The following is a 20,436-nucleotide window of genomic DNA, read 5'->3' on the forward strand; positions in this document are numbered from 1 at the left end:
ACACCCGCCTGCTACTCACTTCAGCAGAGCTCTTTTGCCAAGCTCGGCCAGACGACAACCCCGCGGTCCCTAAGCCTTGCTCACCTCAGCCTCAGTTTCCTTTCTCGGTGAGGCCCAGCCTTTCGGCCCAAAGTACCAATTAAAACTACTAAAGGAAAAAAAAAAAAAAAACCAGAAAGAAAAAAAAAAAGGCAAATCGCCGAACAGAATCCTTGACTGGAAGACTCTCGCGAGAACTTACGGAGCTCTGGCTGTTCCCGCGGAGACCTCGCGAGCGGACCTCCGGGGGCGGGCTGCTCCGTGGCCCCGCCTTTTCTGAGCGCGGGCGCGCCTTGGCGGGAATTTCAGCTGTTTGGGATTTAGACCACACGGACTAGCTGGCTCTGGTCGGGACCGCCAGGGTGGATCATTGGGACTGAAAGTGTGAGCAGGTACGACGTGCACCAAACCAGGGGCGCCCGGGGGCGCAGGACACCGGCTCCCCTCGCCTTTTGGCCGGCCCGCGCGGATCGCTGCCTTGTGCGGACCTGGCGGGGCTTGCCCCCGGCCGGGAGAAGTCGGGGTTTGCGCCAGGCCCTACCGATCCTCGCCTGCAGTCTGCGAGGGAGCTTGCAGTTCCAGACACTGCGGGGAAACTGGCTCAGTGCGGTTTAGTAACGTAGCGGAGGACGCAGGTAAAGGCGGGCACTGGAAGTGCAGCTAGATCTGTCCTGCCAACATTTTTTTCTTCTTCACCCTGCCCTGGGCTGCAGGGTCTGACGTAGAGGGGATTTTAAGTTACTGCCACAGCCGGTCGGGGGTGCATTCTAAGTTCTGACATCCTTGATCTGGTGGAGTCCGTAGGGGGGAGAGTTGTTGAGGATTTGGCCTTTCGTTTTTTTCCTTTGTGCGGGGGGGTGGCGGCTTTTGGGGAACTTTCTGAGGTCACCCCCAATGTCTCGGCCCTCCCCACCTACAGGAATCTCATCACAACTTCCTTGGAGCCCTTAATGATAATTATAATGAACCCCAAACATTTCAGGACATGAAGTAAACAATGGATAACTGTCCCGCTGCGTCGACGTTCCTGACCGACAGCTTGGAGCTGGAGCTGGAGACAGAATGGTGCAAACCCCCTTGCTTTTCTTGTGATTTTGACAGCAGAGGAGGAGGAAAACATTTTTCTGGCGAGTCCTACCTTTCCAGCGGAGCTCTTAAGCGGTAGGTAAAAAATCGGAAACTTTGTTTTTCCCTATTGAGATTTTTTTTATGTCTGTTTAGGAATGTTATATAATTATGACTTAAGTCCATTAAACTTTAATGTTCATCAGGCAATGTTCTTGTAAATCGGCTTAGTATATCACACAGATGCAAGCTATTAGCTGTGTTAGTTTCCTGGTTAGAGCACACCTGAAAGTTTTTTGCAAGGAGAACTTTCTTGTTACCTGATGTTCTCTGACCTCACTGCTGCCTCAGCTTTGGAGTAAGGAGCCGGACACTAATTTACTTGAAGTGAATTCTGAACTACCAGGGCTTTTTGAAGTCGCATTTCCTTCTAAAACATGAGATAATATTCTGAAGCATCTCAGTGATTAAGACATACACATTTTTTGTTGCCCCAGTGTCTTCTCACTCTGTATATTTATACGTATAGAAATATTATAGACTTATTTTTTTAAAACTTTCTAATGCTCCAGGTTGCGTAAGTTCACAGGAATGTTATCTTCAAAGCTCTTGTCTTGGACAGGTGTATACACATATTGCAGTAAAACCGCTGTTACTGAAATATTTTGGAAATACCTGCTGAGGCAATTTCAGTAGAAAGGAAATCATTTTTGTTGATTATTACAGTTGTACCTTCTTTGAGACCTTAAAGGATATTATTCAACTTGATTATGCCCTTCTTTAGACATGGCTCAGAATACCTTTTAACTGTTTTAAAAATTAAATGTCCCCTCAAAGGGTGAAATTCTACAACTGAAGACCACTGTTGAAGACAGATGAAAGTATGTTCCCTAGACCCCTTTGCACATTTTTCCCTCAAGTTATATTGCTCTTTAGTTAACCTTTTTTTTTTTAATCACAGTGTAGGGTTGAATTCTTAATACAGTCCAGTTGTACTATTACTGAGATATAAGGTACCAAGGCATTTCCTTACTTTATAACATCATTGTTGACATGTCATGTGTAATATGGATTCATATAATGTAAAAAAAAAAAACTCATGCTATAGTATGGGATATAGCATACTTTTTATGAGATTAAATCAGAGTTTCATTTCAGACTGATTTTGAATCTTGATCCTTTACCGACTAATTTTGAAGAGGATACAGTGGAAATATTTGGCATTCAATGGGTTACTGAAACAGCATTAGTGAATTCATCTAGAGTTCTCTTTCATCTCTTGAGGTATGTTTTGTCTTTTATTTTAAAACTGCCATTGAGTATAGATGCTTTTCAGTTTTAAGTTACATTGCTGTGTGGTTTCTAATACTGATATTACAAAAGCACCTGTAGAATTGTGATTGCTGCTTACTTGATTATCTTATCAGTAACAACAATTAAGCAATAATGTTTGATGGAGTAATGGTTTCAATGAGTTCTTTTTTAGTGATTTTCAGAAGTTTTATTCTTCTGTATTTGACATCATATATTGAAGACAAATATTTTAGGCTTTGAACTATACCATAATTTTGGAAGAAAAATAAAATACTTTCGTTGCTTAATAGTCATAATTTTTCAGTAATCTTTAGAGAATGAACTCAGACTTCCAAATATATTTTTCAGACTATAATAGAATATGTAATAGAAATATGATTAACCTGGACAACATTAAAAAAATTTTTAATAAAAATTTTCAAACATACACAGATGTAGAGAGAATAATATAACGAACCTCCATATACCCTCCCTCAGTTATGATAAACATCAAGGTTTTATCACATTTCCTTCATCTGTCCTTATCCCTCTACTTTTGGCTTAAGTATTTGTTAAGCAAATTCCGGGCATCATGTCATCTCACCCTTAATTACGTCAGTATGTATCTCTTAAAAATATGAACTTATTTTTTAAACATAAACATTACCTCATAAACACAATTAACAAAATTGAAATAATTCTTCATTATTATTTAAAACCCAGTTCATAAGTCAGATTTTAGATTTGGAGTCACTTATTAAAGGCAAATTATTAGCCCAAAATACATTAAGAATGTTTACATGGTAATTCTAAAATTTATATGGAACCACAAAATATCCCAAATAGCCAAAACAATCCTGAGAAAGAAGAGCAAAGCTGGAGACATCACACTTTCTGATTTCAAACTGTATTAGAAAGGTATAGTAAACAAACAGTATGTTATTGGCATAAAAACAGACACATAGATGAATGGAACAGAATTGAGGGCCCAGAAAAACCCACACGTATAGGGACAATTAATTTACGGAGAAGGAGCAAAGAACATACAATAAAGGGCAGTCTTCAATAAATGGTGTTGGGAAAATTGGACAGCCATAGGCAAAAGAATGAAACTAGACCACTGTCTTACATCACACACAAAAATTAACTCAAGATGGATTAAAAGCTTGAATATAAGACCTGAAACCATAAAATGTGTAGAAGAAAATATAGGCAGTAACCTCATTGACATCAGTCTTAGCAATATTTTTGTGGCTCTAACTCCAAAGGCAAGGGAAACAAGCAAAGATAAACAAATGTGACTACATCGAACTAAAAAGGTACTCACAGCAGAGGAAACCATTGTCAAAGTGAAAAGGCAACCTACTGAATGGGAGAAAATAATTTGCAAATCATATATTTGGTTAATATAAGGGGTTAATATTCAAAATATATAAAGAATTCATGCAGCTCAACAACAACAACAACAACAACAACAAATCTGATTAAAAAATGGGCAGAGGATCTGAACAGATATTTTTCCAAAGAATACTTGAAGATGACCAACAGGCATATGAGAAGATGTTCAACATGACTGTTAAGGGAATGCAAATCAAAACCACAGTGAGATGTCACCTCACACCTGTTAGAATGGCTGTTATCAAAAAGACGAGAAATAACAAACGAAGATGTGAGGAAAAGGGAATCCTCGTGCCCTGTTGGTGGGAGTGTAAATTGGTGCAGTCACTATGGAAAACAGTGTGGAGGTTCTTCAAAAAGTTAAGAATAGAGCTACCTATGACCCAGCTATTCCACTTCTGGGTGTTTATCTGAAGGACATAGAAACACTAATATGAAAAGATATATTCACCCCCTGTGTTCATTGCAGCATTATTTTTAACAGTCAAGGTATGAAGGTACGGAAACAACCTAAGTGTCCTTCAGTGGATGAAGGAATTTTACATATTTATATATACACACACATATATACACACACATACAATGGAATACTATTCAGACTTAAAAATGAGTGAAATCCTGCCATTTGCAGCAACATGGATGGACCTTGAGGGTATTATACTTAGTGAAATAAGTCAGAGAAAGACAAATACTATATGATTTCACTCATACATGGAATCTAAATAAAGTAAATGAACAAACAAAACAAAAACGAACTCTTAGATACAGAGAACAGATCAGTAGTTACCAGAGGGGAAGGGGTTTAGGAGGTGGGTGAAAAAGGTGAAGGGAGTCAACTGTATGGTTATGGATAGTAATTAGACTTGTGGTGGTGATCATGTTGTAGTGTACACAGATGTGGAATTATAGTACTGTATACTTGAAACTTACATAATTAAAAAAAGAATGTATAAATGGTACATTTAAATGAAAATGGAAAGTTGGAGGGATTTCTCCTCTCACCCTCATCCCATGGAACCTGTGCCATATTATGTGTTTTATTGGGAAAATAGGCTGTGTGAGTGATTCTATATAATCCTAAACATTATAGAATGAGTTGAATCTTACTCAGGGCATAGGTTATGAATGTGGCTCAATCTTTAAGGAGCTGAAAGGCAACTAGGAAGAATGGCAAGAGAAGATTATTCTCAGAAATTAAGGTGGAACATTGTAAGTTAAAACTTTCCCTGATTAGTCTACATTACATATTCTATTCCTCTTCAGAACTCCTATTGTGTAACTATATGATACAATTTAACATTTCATTATATAACTGTTAACCTAGGATGTTTTATATAACCATCTTAAACTTCTTAAAGATATAAACAGTATCTTCTTGATGGTGAAATCTATGATATTTTATATAATTTTTGAGATAAATGTAGCTGTTAGTAGATCTTTTTGGGAGGTCAAAGACATGTTTTATTTTCTCTCAAAGTCTTTACTACCTGAAGCTGACACTAATAAACATTCATGAAGTGTTAAACATTATTCATGAATGAGAGGCATTAAAGCTGTGTAAAAGATTTGGAAATACTGTGTAATTGTTACATGCTTTAAACTATTCTAAAACTAATTCTCACCTTACATTTTTTAAATTAGGCAACAGCTCTACAACTTGGAAACCTTATTACAGGCCAACTGTGATTTTGGTAAGTTTTAAGTGTGTTTAATGGCAAAAAGAAATGGTGCTCCCTTAGAGTGAATTGTACATGGGCCTATGATGTGTCATTGGGCTATCATAATAACAGGAAGGAAATGATAGTCCAGAAGTTCAGGATACAGTTATATATAGTGTTCAGAAAAAGTATGACACTTAAATTTTGTTTGTAGATGAAATTTATAGTATTTTTCCAAATCTGCAAGTAAAATTAAGGCTAAACATCTTTGAAGTGAATTAGTAACTTGCTTTGTGGGTGGGGAGTGGGGTGGAGAACTTAGAGAAATAGAAAGTGTTGGACCTCATGCTGTCTTTCTTGTTTTTCTTTTCTGCTTTCTGTTTTTGTTTTTTTTTGGGTTTTTTTAATTTTTAATTTTATTTATTTATTCTTATTTTTGGCTGCATTTGGTCTTCGTAGCTGCGCGCGGGCTTTCTCTAGTTGCAGTGAGCGGGAGCTACTCTTTGTTGTGGTGTGTGGGCTTCTCATTGCAGAGGCTTCTCTTTGTTGTGGAGCATGGGCTCTAGGTGCACGGGCTTCAGTACTTGTGGCAGTTGGGCTCTGTAGTTGTGGCTTGCGGGCTCTAGAGCGCAGGCTCAGTAGTTGTGGCACACGGCCCTAGTTGCTCCACGGCATATGCGATCCTCCCGGACCAGGGCTTGAACCTGTGTCCCCTGCATTGGCAGGCGGATTCTTAACCACTGCGCCACCAGGGAAGTCCCTGTTTGTTTTTAACATTTAATGGATTACTGATTTGTGAGGGAATTGGTATAGTTAAGGTAGTGAAGGGAATTGAAGGGCAGTGTGTTTTAGTTCAGGCTAGCTGCTTCTCCTTTCTAACAGTTCTGGTACAGTGTAGTATTTAGAATCATGACTCTGTGGTCAGCCTGGGTTCTAACCCTAGCTAATTGTGGGTCTCACACTAGGTAATAGTTCCCACCTCATTGAGTTCTTGTGAGGACTAAATGACATAATGTGTGTTAGGTGCTTAGCCTAGTGTCTGTTATTAGTGATGCCCAGCAACCAAAGATCACTTGGAACCCACCTTTGAAGGGTTTATTAGCTTAGGAAGCAAGGGGGAGATATACATCATGAGGAACAGTTGGGGCTTCTCAGTAAGAGGAAGTAGGGAGGGGCTTGTGACAGGGTAAGCGCTTGTGCTGGCTGATTTGGGGTAGAGTTTAAGGGGGCTATGGCTTTATTCTGGATTTGATGCTGTTAAGAAGCAGAAGCAATTTGATGACTAAGTTAATTTTTAATTTTTCTCTAAAAGGTGGGACACACAGAAGGAGGCAAGGGAAGATTCTAATTTGTAATGAAGCAATAGTCATTTTAGCTGGAAGAGGAGAGTAGTCTGTTTGTGTATTTTGTTTGTTTTTGTGTGGTTGTGTAGTGCCTTGTTTCTGTGTCAGACATGATTACAGAGAGGTTTTGTGTTTTTCTTGTTTCACCATAATCATGGAGTGATCTTGTGTGATTATTTTTGATATTGTATGACAACTGTTTAATTTCAGTAGGGAACATCATGGCCTAATTGTTATCAGCTGTCAGGGCTGTTTTATTTGTTTTGTTTTCTTAGTTTGTCCTCAGTAAATGTTGGATATTACTGTTTCATTATCACCTGAGTCCCTGCTTCATGCCAGGTACTGTGCAAGGTGCTGATGAATCAAAGAGGAAAATTATGCTGCTGAAGAGTTTGCAGTTGAGTAAGACAGATAAACAAGCATAGTCAGCATGGTAAATGGAAGAGTGTAGTAACAGAGGCATGCAAAAGCTGCTACAGGAGCCAAGGGCTTTATCCGTTTATGTGCCCATCACTGAGTGATGGCAGATCTTGGTCTTCAAGGATGAGGAGGAATTAGCCAGACAAAAGATTTTGGAGAAGTTTTGGGGATAGGATGAGTTCCAGGTAGAAACAACTATATAGACAAAGACATTGAAGTATATAAAAACATAAAAGTTCAGGGAGCAGGGAGTAAGTAATAATTACGTATGGTTGGACCCGAGTGTGTGTGAGTGGTTAATTTTTGGAAGGGATGCAATCATAGGTGTCTTTGTAAGCAGTGCCAAAGACCCAGAATTTTATTTTGAAACTCCTGAGGAGCGTCTATAAGATTGTAGTGGTAACAGCAAACATACCTTTACTATATAGAGTGACTTAATTAAATTGGGTTTGTGGAAGGCATTTATTGAGCAAGATTATTCCTTGAAAAACACTTACTGACCTAAAATTACTACAGTGGACTATTTGTTGAAATGGTTACTTGCTACACTGACATTTTGGCTGGTGTTATTACTTAAAAAACTTAATGACAGATTTGTTGGGCAGGTTAGCAGTATTAAAGACTATCCCTACATAAGCTTACTCCTGCCATGCAGCTGTGTCAGGGCTTTGTTAATAAACTCATGTAAACCCTTGGCCCTCAACCCTCCCCAGAAAGCCCTTATGTAGGGTCACTTACTGAAGTGCATATGGTTCTTGTTCTCCTGTTGATTTTACTCCCTGGATTGCTTTCCTGTTGAGGCAGAATAGCATACATGTTATTTTTTACTAATACCTGTTATTAAATATAGCTGTTGATGTTACCCCTTTTTCAGATATTGTATTTTTTTTGTCTCTAGGCACTTCATTTGGATTTTTTTTTATGCCTTCCACTGTTTTTAGCTTCGTTGACTGCAGATTCTTTCATCATTGTCATTTCTGGGTCTGTTTGTGTTGATTGATTTTTCTTCTAGTTTTATGATACATTTTTCTGCTCTTTTGAACATCTAGTAATTTTTTATTGTGTGATGGACATTATAGATTTTACATTGCTGCTTTCTGAATTTTCTTGTATTCCTAAAACTAGTGTTGAATTTTGTTCTGGCTTACTGTTGAGTACTTGTAATCCATGGGATCTTTTTGAGGCTTGTTGTATATTTTGTTAGGACTTTTAAAAAGTAGCCTTTAGTCTAATGTTAATTTAGCTCTAGTAAGGCTTCTGAGGATTCTTTGTGGTGTATTTTTTTTTTCATTCTTGCTGGTGGGATCTTGAACTGTTCCCTGGTTTGAGTAAGCTTTGGGAATTGTTTTCTGATATTTTTCTCTGGCCTACAGATCAGTACTTAGTCAAAGACTCAAAGGGGACCCTCTGTACATCTCTAGGGCTCTTTTTTTTGTGTAGCTTTCTTTCTTCTTTGGTACTTTTACCCTGCAAATTTAGACTACCCTAAACTCAGATCTCATGTCTCTTTGACTCAGATTTGGGCTCTGAATTCTCTCTCCCTGTGCTGCAGCCTAGAAACTGTCTCTAGGTGGGAAGGTGGTGCAATCTTAGGACTTATCTTCTCTCTGGGATAGCAGTCTTGTGTTGCCTTTGTCCAATGTCTGAAAATTATTGTTTTACTTTTTTTGGCTTTCTAGTTTAAGGTGGGAGATGGGTAATTCTGATTCCTTTTACTCCATCTTGGCTGGATGCAGCAGTTCACAGCAGTTTTTTTTTTTAATTGATTAATTAATTTATTTTTGGCTGCATTGGGTCTTTGTTGCTGCATGTGGGCTTTCTTTAGTTGTGGTGAGCCGGGGCTACTCTTCATTGTGGTGCGCGGGCTTCTCATTGCGGTGGCTTCTCTTGTTGCGGAGCATGGGCTCTAGGTGCTTGGGCTTCAGTAGTTGTGGCCTGAGGGTGCAGGCTCAGTAGTTGTGGTGCATGGGCTTAGTTACTCCACGGCATGTGGGATCTTCCCAGACCAGGGCTCAAATCCGTGTCCCCTGCATTGGCAGGCGGATTCTTAAGCACTGCGCCAAACCACTGCACCACCAGGGAAGCCCACAGCTGTTGTTTTTAAGAGAGAAATTCCTTTACGGGCTGAGAATTGTGACACTGAGGGATCATGACTTTTGTAAGCGAAGTATAATTAAGCTGTAAAAGTGCACTGCACTGTTTGGTATGTAGATATATGGACGGTACCTTTACACTTATGCTCCTGTTTTGCCAAAATAGTGTCCACGTTTGCTCATTTGAATACAGATTTTAAAATAAATTTTGCTTTATGTTTAATATGGGTGATAATTTGTTGCCTATAGTAAGTTTTTTTCCCCTCTTCTCCTGCCTCTCCTTTACCAGCTCCTCCTCCCTCAGGTCTACTACTAATAATCAGTCTCCTCAGGTCTCAGTTTGAGTCTCCTCTCTGTACATCTTCTCCTACATGTACGATCTCATCAGTTCCTTTATTTCTAAACGATAACAACTCCAAAGGTTTACCTACATTCCAGACCTCTCCTTTGCACTCCAGGCCTTGCATGTCAAGCTGCCTGACATCTGTCCGTGGATTGCTTAGATAGTGCAAAGAGTACATCTGTGCTGTCTTCTAAAACCAGTTCACGCTGCCCATGTTTTCTCCACTCATTACATGGTGCTAACAGTTGCCTATATGTCATTCTTGATTCTTTCATTTCCTTTAAACTCATATCATCCATCGGATTCCCAGTAGGTTTATGACCAAAATATACCTTCAGCCTATCCATTTTCCTATGATCTCTTGAATTACTGCTATAGGGCTCTTAACACATCCTCCTTTGCCCCTCTATAATCTGTGTACAAAATCTGCTTTAAATGTATACCAATTCCTGTTCCTCCTAGATCAAAACCCAATGAAAGGCCATCTACTGTATTTCAATGAAATCAAAACTCCTTATAATGACTTGTAAGGCTCCAAATGACTTATCCCTATCTCTCTCAACCCATGCCGTCTTTCCCTCACTTCAACATTTACATCAGCAAAAATTAGCAAAAATTATCTGGGTAGTTACTATGTGCAAAACACTCATAACCACTCTAGGGCAAATGAGTAAACCAGAAAACAAAAGCAGAGAAAACATGATGAGAATTATAGGTAAGTGAGGAAGAAAGAAGACTGACAGCATGGGACATCAGTGAAGCCAGGTGTAGTGAATGCTCCTATAAGGGCAAGTTAATTGAGCACAAGTGGTGCCCATTAGATTGGACAACATGATTTCACTGGTGACCTCACTAAGAGCAGTATGGGGGGGGGGGTGGGGGATGGTAAGAACCATATAGGAGTAATTTGAAAAAGTGAAAAGCTAGAGAATTGCTACTTATATGGCTCACGCAATTTTTTTGTCACTGCCCACTGATTATTTAAACAATGATTAACATTATCTATTTTGGTTTTAGGGAAGATATCAACCCTACATTGCAAAGCAGCCAATATTAGGCAGCAGTGCATAACATTTCTTCATTATGTTAAAGTCTTCATTTTCAGGTAGGCTGTCAGATGAGTAATATGAATAATGCATGAATTTCTGAGTGCAAATTTATCCAGAATCTAATTGCTTATTGTATCTCATCGTGTTTTAGGTCCCTGCAAGTACAAAATGCCGAAAGTCATGTTCCTGTCCATCCCTACCAGACTTTGGAGGCACAACTTCCCTCAGTGTTGATTGATGAGCTTCATGGATTACTCTTGTATATAGGACACCTATCAGAACTTCCCATTATTAATACAGGAGCATTTGTAAATCAAAACCAGACTAAGGTTTGCTTTGTTTCATTTAATTTTTAAAGTATCAGGTAGTTTTTCCTCCCCACATGGACTGTTCATTCAAGAATGAGGGAAATTAGTCAAGAGTGTAGTTCTTGGACCAGACTGCCTGAGTTGAAATACTGGCTCCTCCTTTTATTAATTATGTGCCATCAGGCAAATAACACCTCTTGCTTCAGTCTTTCCATCTGTGTAATTGGTTTAGCTTCCTAGAGTTATTGGGAGAATTGAATAATTAAAATACATAAAGTGCTTAGATGTAGTTTACGTTGAATCATTGATAGCTATTCTTCTTCCAATTGTAACAATGCAAATGTTTAAAAGTTTCAAAGTAAATAAAATAACCTTTGTTTTCTAAAATTTGTATCCTCTTTCCCACTGATAAAAGTTTGGGCAAACACTATCTTATATTTTAGTAAGATTCAAGAAGATCATCTTTAAAAAGTTATGCTTTCAAAACCACATCATTATGTCTGTTCTGGCTTTTGAGATATTTTCAGAATATGATTAAGATTGTTTTAACTGTGCCCCCCTTTTTTTCCCTACCTGTGATGATCAGTCTGTCTGGTTTGGTTTTTAAAAATGTGTTAGCATGACCCAACCTGTGGATGTAATTAACAAATTCTTCATAGGAAAATGTGAGCTTCTGTGAGTGACAAATTATAATTCCCTGTGGCATTCCCTGAATTCTCAATCTCTTCTATTTGACTTCACCAATTTTAATAACATTCAGTTTTTAGGAACAAGTCTTTGCCAAAATATAAGGTACAATTAAATGTTTATATATTTCTGTGAAATTTAACAACAATAAAAAATTGACTCTTCTTATCAGGGATCAATATATGTAATAATAAAAGTAAATAGAGTTCCAACTGAATTCACAGGTGAATATATCTAATCCATAGAAACCAAATAGGTAATTGTTTTTAATTGTGTCAATTAATAAAGATTCGTGGGTGGATTGTGCTGGGAGGGATATTTTTCTTTCTTTTTAGTCTCTGTAAATTGGACTGATTTTTATTTTCTGAATATCCATCAAATGCTTAAGAAAATTAAAATTAATAATTTATCTAGCAGCAGAAATAAAAAGATGTGTGCAAGGGTCCTCAAACTAGGTTTTGCCTTTCATAGGCTTTTAATTAGACAGACTTGAAAATATAGGTTATTTGAAGATCAGAAGACTGAATTTTTGAAGCAGGGGAATGGAGTCTTCAACACATAAACAAAAAAATCATATTCTGAAATACTGTTCTCTTCTGAAATATCAGCAAAACGAAAAAATCATAAAATAAAAGCATCTTTCAGACTCTATATATTTCTTATATTTTACCATTCTCATATATGAAAGCTAATGCTTTAATTGGTATTTACAGTTGAGCATGTGTCTTTTATTCTTTTTCAGGAACTTTTTAAAATTAGAGATACTATTTGTTGGTATGATGTATTACGAATATTTTCATTTATCTTTTTTTTCAGCAATTAAGCTGACTTGCTAGGTAGATGATTTAAGTTTTTTTATATAGTTATATTTATCAGTTTTTTTCTTTGGTATCATTCCTATGCTATTGTAAAAACATACTTTTTTTTTTTACATTTATCTCTTTTATTTATCTCTTTTTAAAAAATGTACTGTGAGGTAGGAAATCTAGTTTCTTACAAATGAATAAGTTAATAATCCTGTCTCTTATTGAATGACCCATGCTTTCCCCACTGATTTGACATATCATGTGTATCCATTTCTCTCTTCCCTATTTTTGCTATTTATTATCTATTCCTGAGCCAGCACTGTTTTATTAGTGTTGTGTTTTATTTTGTTTGCATGTTTGATAAGGCAAGACCCCTCTCCATCATTCATCAGTTGTTTTAATAAAAAGTATGTATCGTATTTTAGTGATTCGAAATGTTGACTGGAGAAAGGTTATTGATAATCTGCTAGCACAGTAAAGAGCACTGGCTTTTGAATCAGATAGAATTAGGTTTGAATCCTAAAGCATTAATTAAGGGGTAAATTTCTTCACCACTTTTAACTTTAGTTTCTTTATGGGCATGACAGTAGTGTCTAAATGATGATCCAGAAGTTCTTGTTAAAATATCTTATGGAAGTTCCTGGGTATTCATTACATTTAAAAACATATTTCCTAGCTAAAGTCTAAAATAAAATCATGAAAATAAGTGTTTAAAAAAATTGATTTACTGCCTTGCAGCTGTAGTAGAATCTCGGTTGGTTAGTAGGGGCCTTTACTATACAAGTCTATTCAGCAGCCCCGAGGTGGGTCTGTCTTAAACAACATCAGTTAAGAGTATATCCTGCTTTTAAAGATCTCCAGTGAAAAAATCCTCTAATGAACAAGACAGAGGTTTTCCTTGAGCTTTTGAATAGTGTTAGGTTAACTTGTGCGTTATGGAGGAGTGTTGTGACATGTTATAAAATACCTAATAAAGTGTTATGAATTTTCAGTCACAGTTTTTAATGTCATTCACAGCTTTTCCCACCATCATGGCATTTGTTACATCTCCACTTAGATATCCATTGGCTAGTGCTGGAAATTCTTCACATGCTTGGTGAAAAATTGAGTAAGTTTATGTATTTCTGATTTATGTCCTTTTTTTAATGTAAACGTTTTTTAATCTAAATTGTTTTTTAAAATTATACAATAAGTGCTTTCTGATTATTATTATTTTTTAATCAAACAGTAACCAAACTAAAAAGTGAAGGTCTTACTTCTTTTTTCTAGAGATAACTGCTGGGAACAGCTTGGTCCATTTATCCATCCATCCATACTTACTATCTATTAGTATACATATATAGAAACTCATAGGTAGGATTTTTGTTTTTCTTTCTAACCACAAATGGTATCATCATATTGTTCTATGTAGGGTTTCATTTAACAGTTTTTTAGAGATCTGTTCATGTTAGTACATACAGTTTTATGGACCTATCATAATTTATTTAGCCAAGTCTATTTTTTGATATTTCTGTTAATTCTGTTTATTTCGGTATTACAAATAATATTTCATTGAACATCCTTATGTAGATATAAGATATACATCTTTGAATACTTGTACAAGTTATTTAATAGAATAGGTTTTTGGAATTGATATGGCACATTGCACTTTTAGTATTGTATATGCTGCTCTGCTGTTGTATATTAAGTTTCCACAATTTAAGTACACTAACTGAACATGCCTTTGCCTCATACTCTTGCCAGTAGAATTGTTTTTATTTTTTCCCAACTAATGCGTGAAAAATGATACTGAATCTCTGTTTTTGCAATTTCCCGATTACCAGTGAAGTGGAGCATCTTTCATTTCATTGTCTTTTTATATTTGCTTTATTAATTACTTGTTCATTATATTTTGCAAAGTACTTGTTGTTTTATCTCTTGTTTCATTCTTTCCCATCTTTCTTTAATTAATTAGTAGAGATTTGTATATATTATGGATAGTAATCTTTTATTTCACATGTTGCCTATTTATTTCTTGGTCTTGCTCTTTGACATCTTTAGTTTCCGTTATCAAATTGGCAATTTTCTGTAAATATTATATAGTTGTAAATTATTATTATTATTTTTTAAGCACTTGAGCATTTTTAATGTTCAGAACGGTCTTTGTGATTAACACAATGATGTGTACATTATAACCTAGCACTTACTCTCTTAAAGTGTCAGGACTAACTACAGAGAGGCTTACTACTTGACTTCCTTACAAATTGAAAGGATTTCTTTTTTTTTTTTTAACATCTTTATTGGAGTATAATTGCTTTACGGTGGTGTGTTAGTTTCTGCTTTATAACAAACTGAATCAGCTATACACATACATATATCCCCATATCTCCTCCCTCTTGCGTCTCCCTCCCACCCTCCCCATCCCACCCCTCTAGATGGTCACAAAGCACAGAGCTGATCTCCCTTTGCTATGTGGCTGCTTCCCACTAGCTATCTGTTTTACATTTGGTAGTGTATATATGTCCATGCCACTCTCTCACTTCGTCCCAGCTTACCCTTCCCCCTCCCCATGTCCTCAAGTCCATTCTCTACGTCTGCGTCTTTTTTCCTGTCCTGCCCCTAGGTTCTTCAGAACCTTTTTTTTTCCTTTTTAGATTACATATATAAGTGTTAACATACGGTATTTGTTTTTCTCTTTCTGACTTACTTCACTCTGTATCCATCCACCTTTCTACGAATAACTCAGTTTCCTTTCTTTTTATGGCTGAGTAATACTCCATTGTATATATGTGCCACATCTTCTTTATCCATTCATCTGTCGATGGACACTTAGGTGGCTTCCATGTCCTGGCTATTGTAAATAGTCCTGCAGTGAACATTGTAGTACATGAATCTTTTTGAATTATGGTTTTCTCAGGGTATATGCCCAGTAGTGGGATTGCTGGGTCATACGATAGTTCTATTTTTAGTTTTTTAAGGAACCTCCATACTGTTCTTCGTAGTGGCTGTACCAATTTACATTCCCACCAACAGTGCAAGAGGGTTCCCTTTTCTCCACACCCTCTCCAGCATTTATTGTTTGTAGATTTTTTTGATGATGGCTATTCTGACTGGTGTGAGGTGATACCTCATTGTAGTTTTAATTTGCATTTCTTTAATGATTAGTGATGTTGAGCATCCTTTCGTGTGTTTGTTGGCAATCTGTATATCTTCTTTGGAGAAATGTCTATTTAAGTCTTCTGCCCATTTTTTGATTGGGTTGTTTGTTTTTTTGATATTGAGCTGCATGAGCTGTTGTATGTTTTGGAGATTAATCCTTCGTCAGTTGCTTCGTTTGCAAATATTTTCTCCCATTCTAAGGGTTGTCTTTTTGTCTTGTTTATGTTTTCCTTTGCTGTGCAAAAGCTTTTAAGTTTCATTAGGTCCCATTTGTTTTTATATCCATTTCTCTAGGAGGTGAGTCAAAAAGGATCTTGCTGTGATGTATGTCATAGAGTGTTCTGCCTATGTTTTCCTCTAAGAGTGTTATGGTGTCTGGCCTTACATTTAGGTCTTTAATCCATTTTGAGTTTATTTTTGTGTATGGTGTTAGGGAGTGTTGTAATTTCATTGTTTTACATGTAGCTGTCCATTTTTCCCAGCACCACTTATTGAAGAGGCTGTCTTTTCTCCATTGTATATTCTTGCCTCCTTTATCAAAAATAAGGTGAACATACGTGCATGGGTTTATCTCTGGGGTTTGTATCCTGTTCCATTGATCTATATTTCTGTTTTTGTGCCAGTACCACACTGTCTTGATTACTGTAGCTTTCTAGTATAGTCTGCAGTCCAGGAGCCTGATTCCTCCAGCTCTGTTTTTCTTTCTCAAGATTGCTTTGGCTATTCAGGGTCTTTTGTGTTTCCATACAAACTGTGAAATTTATTGTTCTAGTTCTGTGAAAAATGCCATTGGTAGTTTGATAGGGATTGCATTGAATCTTTAGATTGCTTTGGGTAGTATAGTCATTTTCACAATGTTGATTCTTTCAATCCAAGAACATGGTATATCTCTCCGTCTGTTTGCATCATCTTTAACTTCTCTCATCAGTGTTATATAGTTTTCTGCATACAGGTCTTTTGTCTCCTTAGGTAGGTTTATTCCTAGGTATTTTATTCTTTTTTTGCAATGGTAAATGGGAGTGTTTCCTTAATTTCTCTTTCAGATTTTTCATCATTAGTGTATAGGAATGCAAGAGATTGCTGTGCATTAATTTTGTATACTGCTACTTTACCAAATTCATTGATTAGCTCTAGTAGTTTTCTGGTAGCATCTTTAGGATTCTCTATGTATAGTATCATGTCATCTGCAAACAGTGACAGCTTTACTTCTTCTTTTCTGATTTGGATTCCTTTTATTTCTTTCCTTTTCTTCTCTGATTGCTGTGGCTAACACTTCCAAAACTATGTTGAATAATAGTGGTGAGAGTGGACAACCTTGTCTTGTTCCTGATCTTAGAGGAAATGGTTTCAGTTTTTCACCATTGAGAACGATTTTGGCTGTGGGTTTGTCATATAAGGCCTTTATTATATTGAGATAAGTTCCCTCTTTGCCTGCTTTCTGGAGGGTTTTTATCATAAATTGATGTTGAATTTTGTTGAAAGCCCTTTCTACATCTATTGAGATGATCATATGGTTTTTATCCTTCAATTTTTTAATATGGTCTATGACATTGATTTTGTGTATATTGAAGAATCCTTGCATTCCTGGGATAAACCCCAGTTGATCATGGTGTATGATCCTTTTAATGTGCTGTTGGATTCTGTTTGCTAGTATTTTGTTGAGGATTTTTGCATCTGTGTTCATCAGTGATATTGGTCTGTAGTATTCTTTTTTTGTGACATCTTTGTCTGGTTTTGGTATCAGGGTGATGGTGGCCTTGTAGAATGAGTTTGGGAGTGTTCCTCCCTCTGCTATATTTTGGAAGAGTTTGAGAAGGACAGCTGTTAGCTCTTCTCTAAATGTTTGATAGAATTTGCCTGTGAAGCCATCTGGTCCTGGGCTTTTGTTTGTTGGAAGGTTTTTAATCACAGTTTCAATTTCAGTGCTTGTGATTGGTCTGTTCATATTTTCTATTTCTTCCTGGTTCAGTCTCAGAAGGTTGTGCACTTCTAAGAATTTGTCCATTTCTTCCAGGTTGTCTATTTTATTGGCATAGAGTTGCTTGTAGTAATCTCCCATGATCCTTTGTATTTCAGCAGTGTTAGTTATTACTTCTTCTTATTCATTTCTAATTCTGTTGATTTGAGTCTTCTCCCTTTTTTTCTTGATGAGTCTGGCTAATGGTTTATCAATTTTATTTATCTTCTCAAAGAACCAGCTTTTAGTTTTATTGATCTTTGCTATTGTTTCCTTCATTTATTTTTCATTTATTTCTATTCTGATCTTTATGATTTCTTTCCTTCTGCTAACTTGGGGGTTTTTTGTTCTTCTCTCTCTAATTGCTTTAGGTTTAAGGTTAGATTGTTTACTTTAGATGTTTCTTTTTTCTTGAAGTAGGATTTTATTGCTATAAACTTCCCTCTTAGAACTGCTTTTGCTGTATCCCATAGGTTTCGGGTCATCGTGTTTTCATTGTCATTTGTTTCTAGGTATTTTTTGGTTTCCTCTTTGATTTCTTCAGTGATCACTTGGTCATTTAGTAGTGTATTGTTTAGCCTCCATGTGTTTTTATTTTTTACAGATTTTTTCCTGTAATTGATATCTAGTCTCATAGTGTTGTTGATGGAAAAGATACTTGGTACGATTTCAGTTTTCTTAAATTTACCAAGACTTGGTTTGTGACCCAAGATATGATCTATCCTGGAGAATGTTCCTTGAGCGCTTGAGAAGAAAGTATATTCTGTTGTTTTTGGATGGAATGTCCTATAAATATCAGTTATGTCCATCTTGTTTAATGCATCATTTAAAGCTTGTGTTTCCTTATTTATTTTCATTTTGGATGATCTGTCCATTGGTGAAAGTGGGGTGTTAAAGTCCTCCACTATGATTGTATTACTGTTGATTTCCCCTTGTATGGCTGTTAGCATTTGCATTATATATTGAGGTGCTCTTATGTTGGGTGCATAAATATTTACAGTTGTTATATCTTCTTCTTGGATTGATCCCTTCATCATTGTATAGTGTCCTTCTTTGTCTCTTGTAATAGTCTCTATTTTAAAGTCTATTTTGTCTGATATGAGAATTGCTGCTCCAGCTCTCTTGATTTCCATTTGCATGGAATATCTTTTTCCATCCCTTCACTTTCACTCTCTATGTGTCCCTAGGTCTGAAGTGGGTCTCTTGTAGACAGCACATATACAGGTCTTGTTTTTGTATCCATTCAGCCTGTCTGTGTCTTTTGGTTGGAGCATTCAGTCCATTTACATTTAAGGTAGTTATCGATATGTATGTTCCTATTACCATTTTCTTAATTGTTTTGGGTTTGTTGTTGTAGGTCTTTTCCTTCTCTTGTGTTTCCTGCCTAGAGAAGTTCCTTTAGCATTTGTTGTAAAGCTGGTTTCGTGGTGCTGAATTCTCTTAGCTTTTACCTGTCTGTAAAGGTTTTAATTTCTCTGTCGAATCTGAACGTGATCCTTGCTGGGTAGAGTAATCTTGGTTGTAGGTTTTTCCCTTTCATCACTGTAAATATGCCCTGCCACTCCCTCTGGCTTGCAGAGTTTCTGCTGAAAGATCAGCTGTTAACCTTATGGGGATTCTCTTGTATGTTAATGGTTGCTTTTCCCTTGTGCTTTTAATATTTTTTCTTTGTATTTAATTTTTGATAGTTTGATTAATATGTATCTTGGCATGTTTTTCCTTGGATTTATCCTGTATGGGACTCTGTGCTTCCTGGACTTGCTTGACTATTTCTTTTCCCATATTAGACAGGTTTTCAACTATGATCTCTTCAAATATTTTCTCAGTCCCTTTCTTTTTCTCTTCTTCTGAGACCCCTATAATTCGAATGTTGCTGTGTTTAATGTTGTCCCAGAGGTCTCTGAGACTGTCCTCAATTCTTTTCATTCTTTTTTCTTTATTCTTCTCTACAGTAGTTATTTCCACAATTTTATCTTCCAGGTCACTTATCCGTTCTTCTGCCTCAGTTATTCTGCTATTGATTCCTTCTAGAGAATTTTTAATTTCATTTATTGTGTTGTTCATCATTGTTTGTTTGCTCTTTAGTTCTTCTAGGTCCTTGTTAAACGTTTCTTGTATGTTCTCCATTCTATTTCCAAGATTTTGGAACATCTTTACTATCATTACTCAGAATTCTTTTTCAGGTAGAGTGCCTATTTCCTCTTCATCTGTTTGATGTGGTGGGTTTTTACCTTGCTCCTTCATTTGCTGTGTGTTTCTCTGTCTTCTCATTTTGCTTAATTTACTGTGTTTGGGGTCTCCTTTTCGCAGTCTGCAGGTTCATAGTTCCTGTTGTTTTTGGTGTCTGCCCCTAGTGGCTAAGTTTGGTTCAGTGGATTGTGTAGGCTTCCTGTTGGAGGGGACTAGTGCCTGTGTTCTGGTGGATGAAGCTGGATCTTATCTTTTTGGTGGGCAGATCTGTGTCCAGTGGTGTGTTTTGGGGTGTTTGTGACCTTATTATGATTTTAGGCAACCTCTCTGCTAAAGGGTGGGGTTGTGTTCCTGTCCTGCTAGTTGTTTGACATAGGGTGTCCAGCACTGTAGCTTGCTGGTCGTTGAGTGGAACTGGGTCTTAGCTTTGACATGGAGATATCTGGGAGAGCTTTCGCCGTTTGACGTTACATGGAGCTGGGAGGTCTCTGGTGGACCAATGTCCTGAACTCGGCTCTCCCACCTCAGAGGCACAGGCCTGACACCCATCCAGCGCACAAAGACTCTGTCAGCCACACTGCTCAGAAGAAAAGGGAGAAAAATAGAAAGAAAGGAAGAAAAAAAGAAAATAATATAAAGTTATTAAAAT

General features: G+C 37.0%; 1 protein-coding gene across 3 annotated transcripts in view; it reads left to right on the plus strand.

Moving 5' to 3' along the window:
• Positions 1-305: 305 nt before the first annotated feature.
• MMS22L (MMS22 like, DNA repair protein) overlaps positions 306-20,436 on the plus strand; it is a 135,192-nt gene continuing 115,061 nt past the window's right edge. For 2 of the 3 annotated variants that reach the window (XM_036872244.1, XM_036872246.1), the window contains exons 1-7: positions 338-674; positions 1,022-1,200; positions 2,263-2,388; positions 5,437-5,486; positions 10,670-10,757; positions 10,853-11,030; positions 13,520-13,610. In XM_036872244.1, the coding sequence (XP_036728139.1) occupies positions 1,037-1,200; positions 2,263-2,388; positions 5,437-5,486; positions 10,670-10,757; positions 10,853-11,030; positions 13,520-13,610 (697 nt within the window). In that variant the 5' untranslated portion in view covers positions 338-674; positions 1,022-1,036. Of the gene's footprint in view, positions 675-1,021; positions 1,201-2,262; positions 2,389-5,436; positions 5,487-10,669; positions 10,758-10,852; positions 11,031-13,519; positions 13,611-20,436 lie in introns of all 3 variants that reach the window. The other variant, XM_036872245.1, reaches the window with a different exon arrangement.

This window comes from Balaenoptera musculus, chromosome 12 (assembly GCF_009873245.2).
Source record: "Balaenoptera musculus isolate JJ_BM4_2016_0621 chromosome 12, mBalMus1.pri.v3, whole genome shotgun sequence".
In the NCBI taxonomy this organism is placed as follows: Eukaryota; Metazoa; Chordata; class Mammalia; order Artiodactyla; family Balaenopteridae; genus Balaenoptera; species Balaenoptera musculus.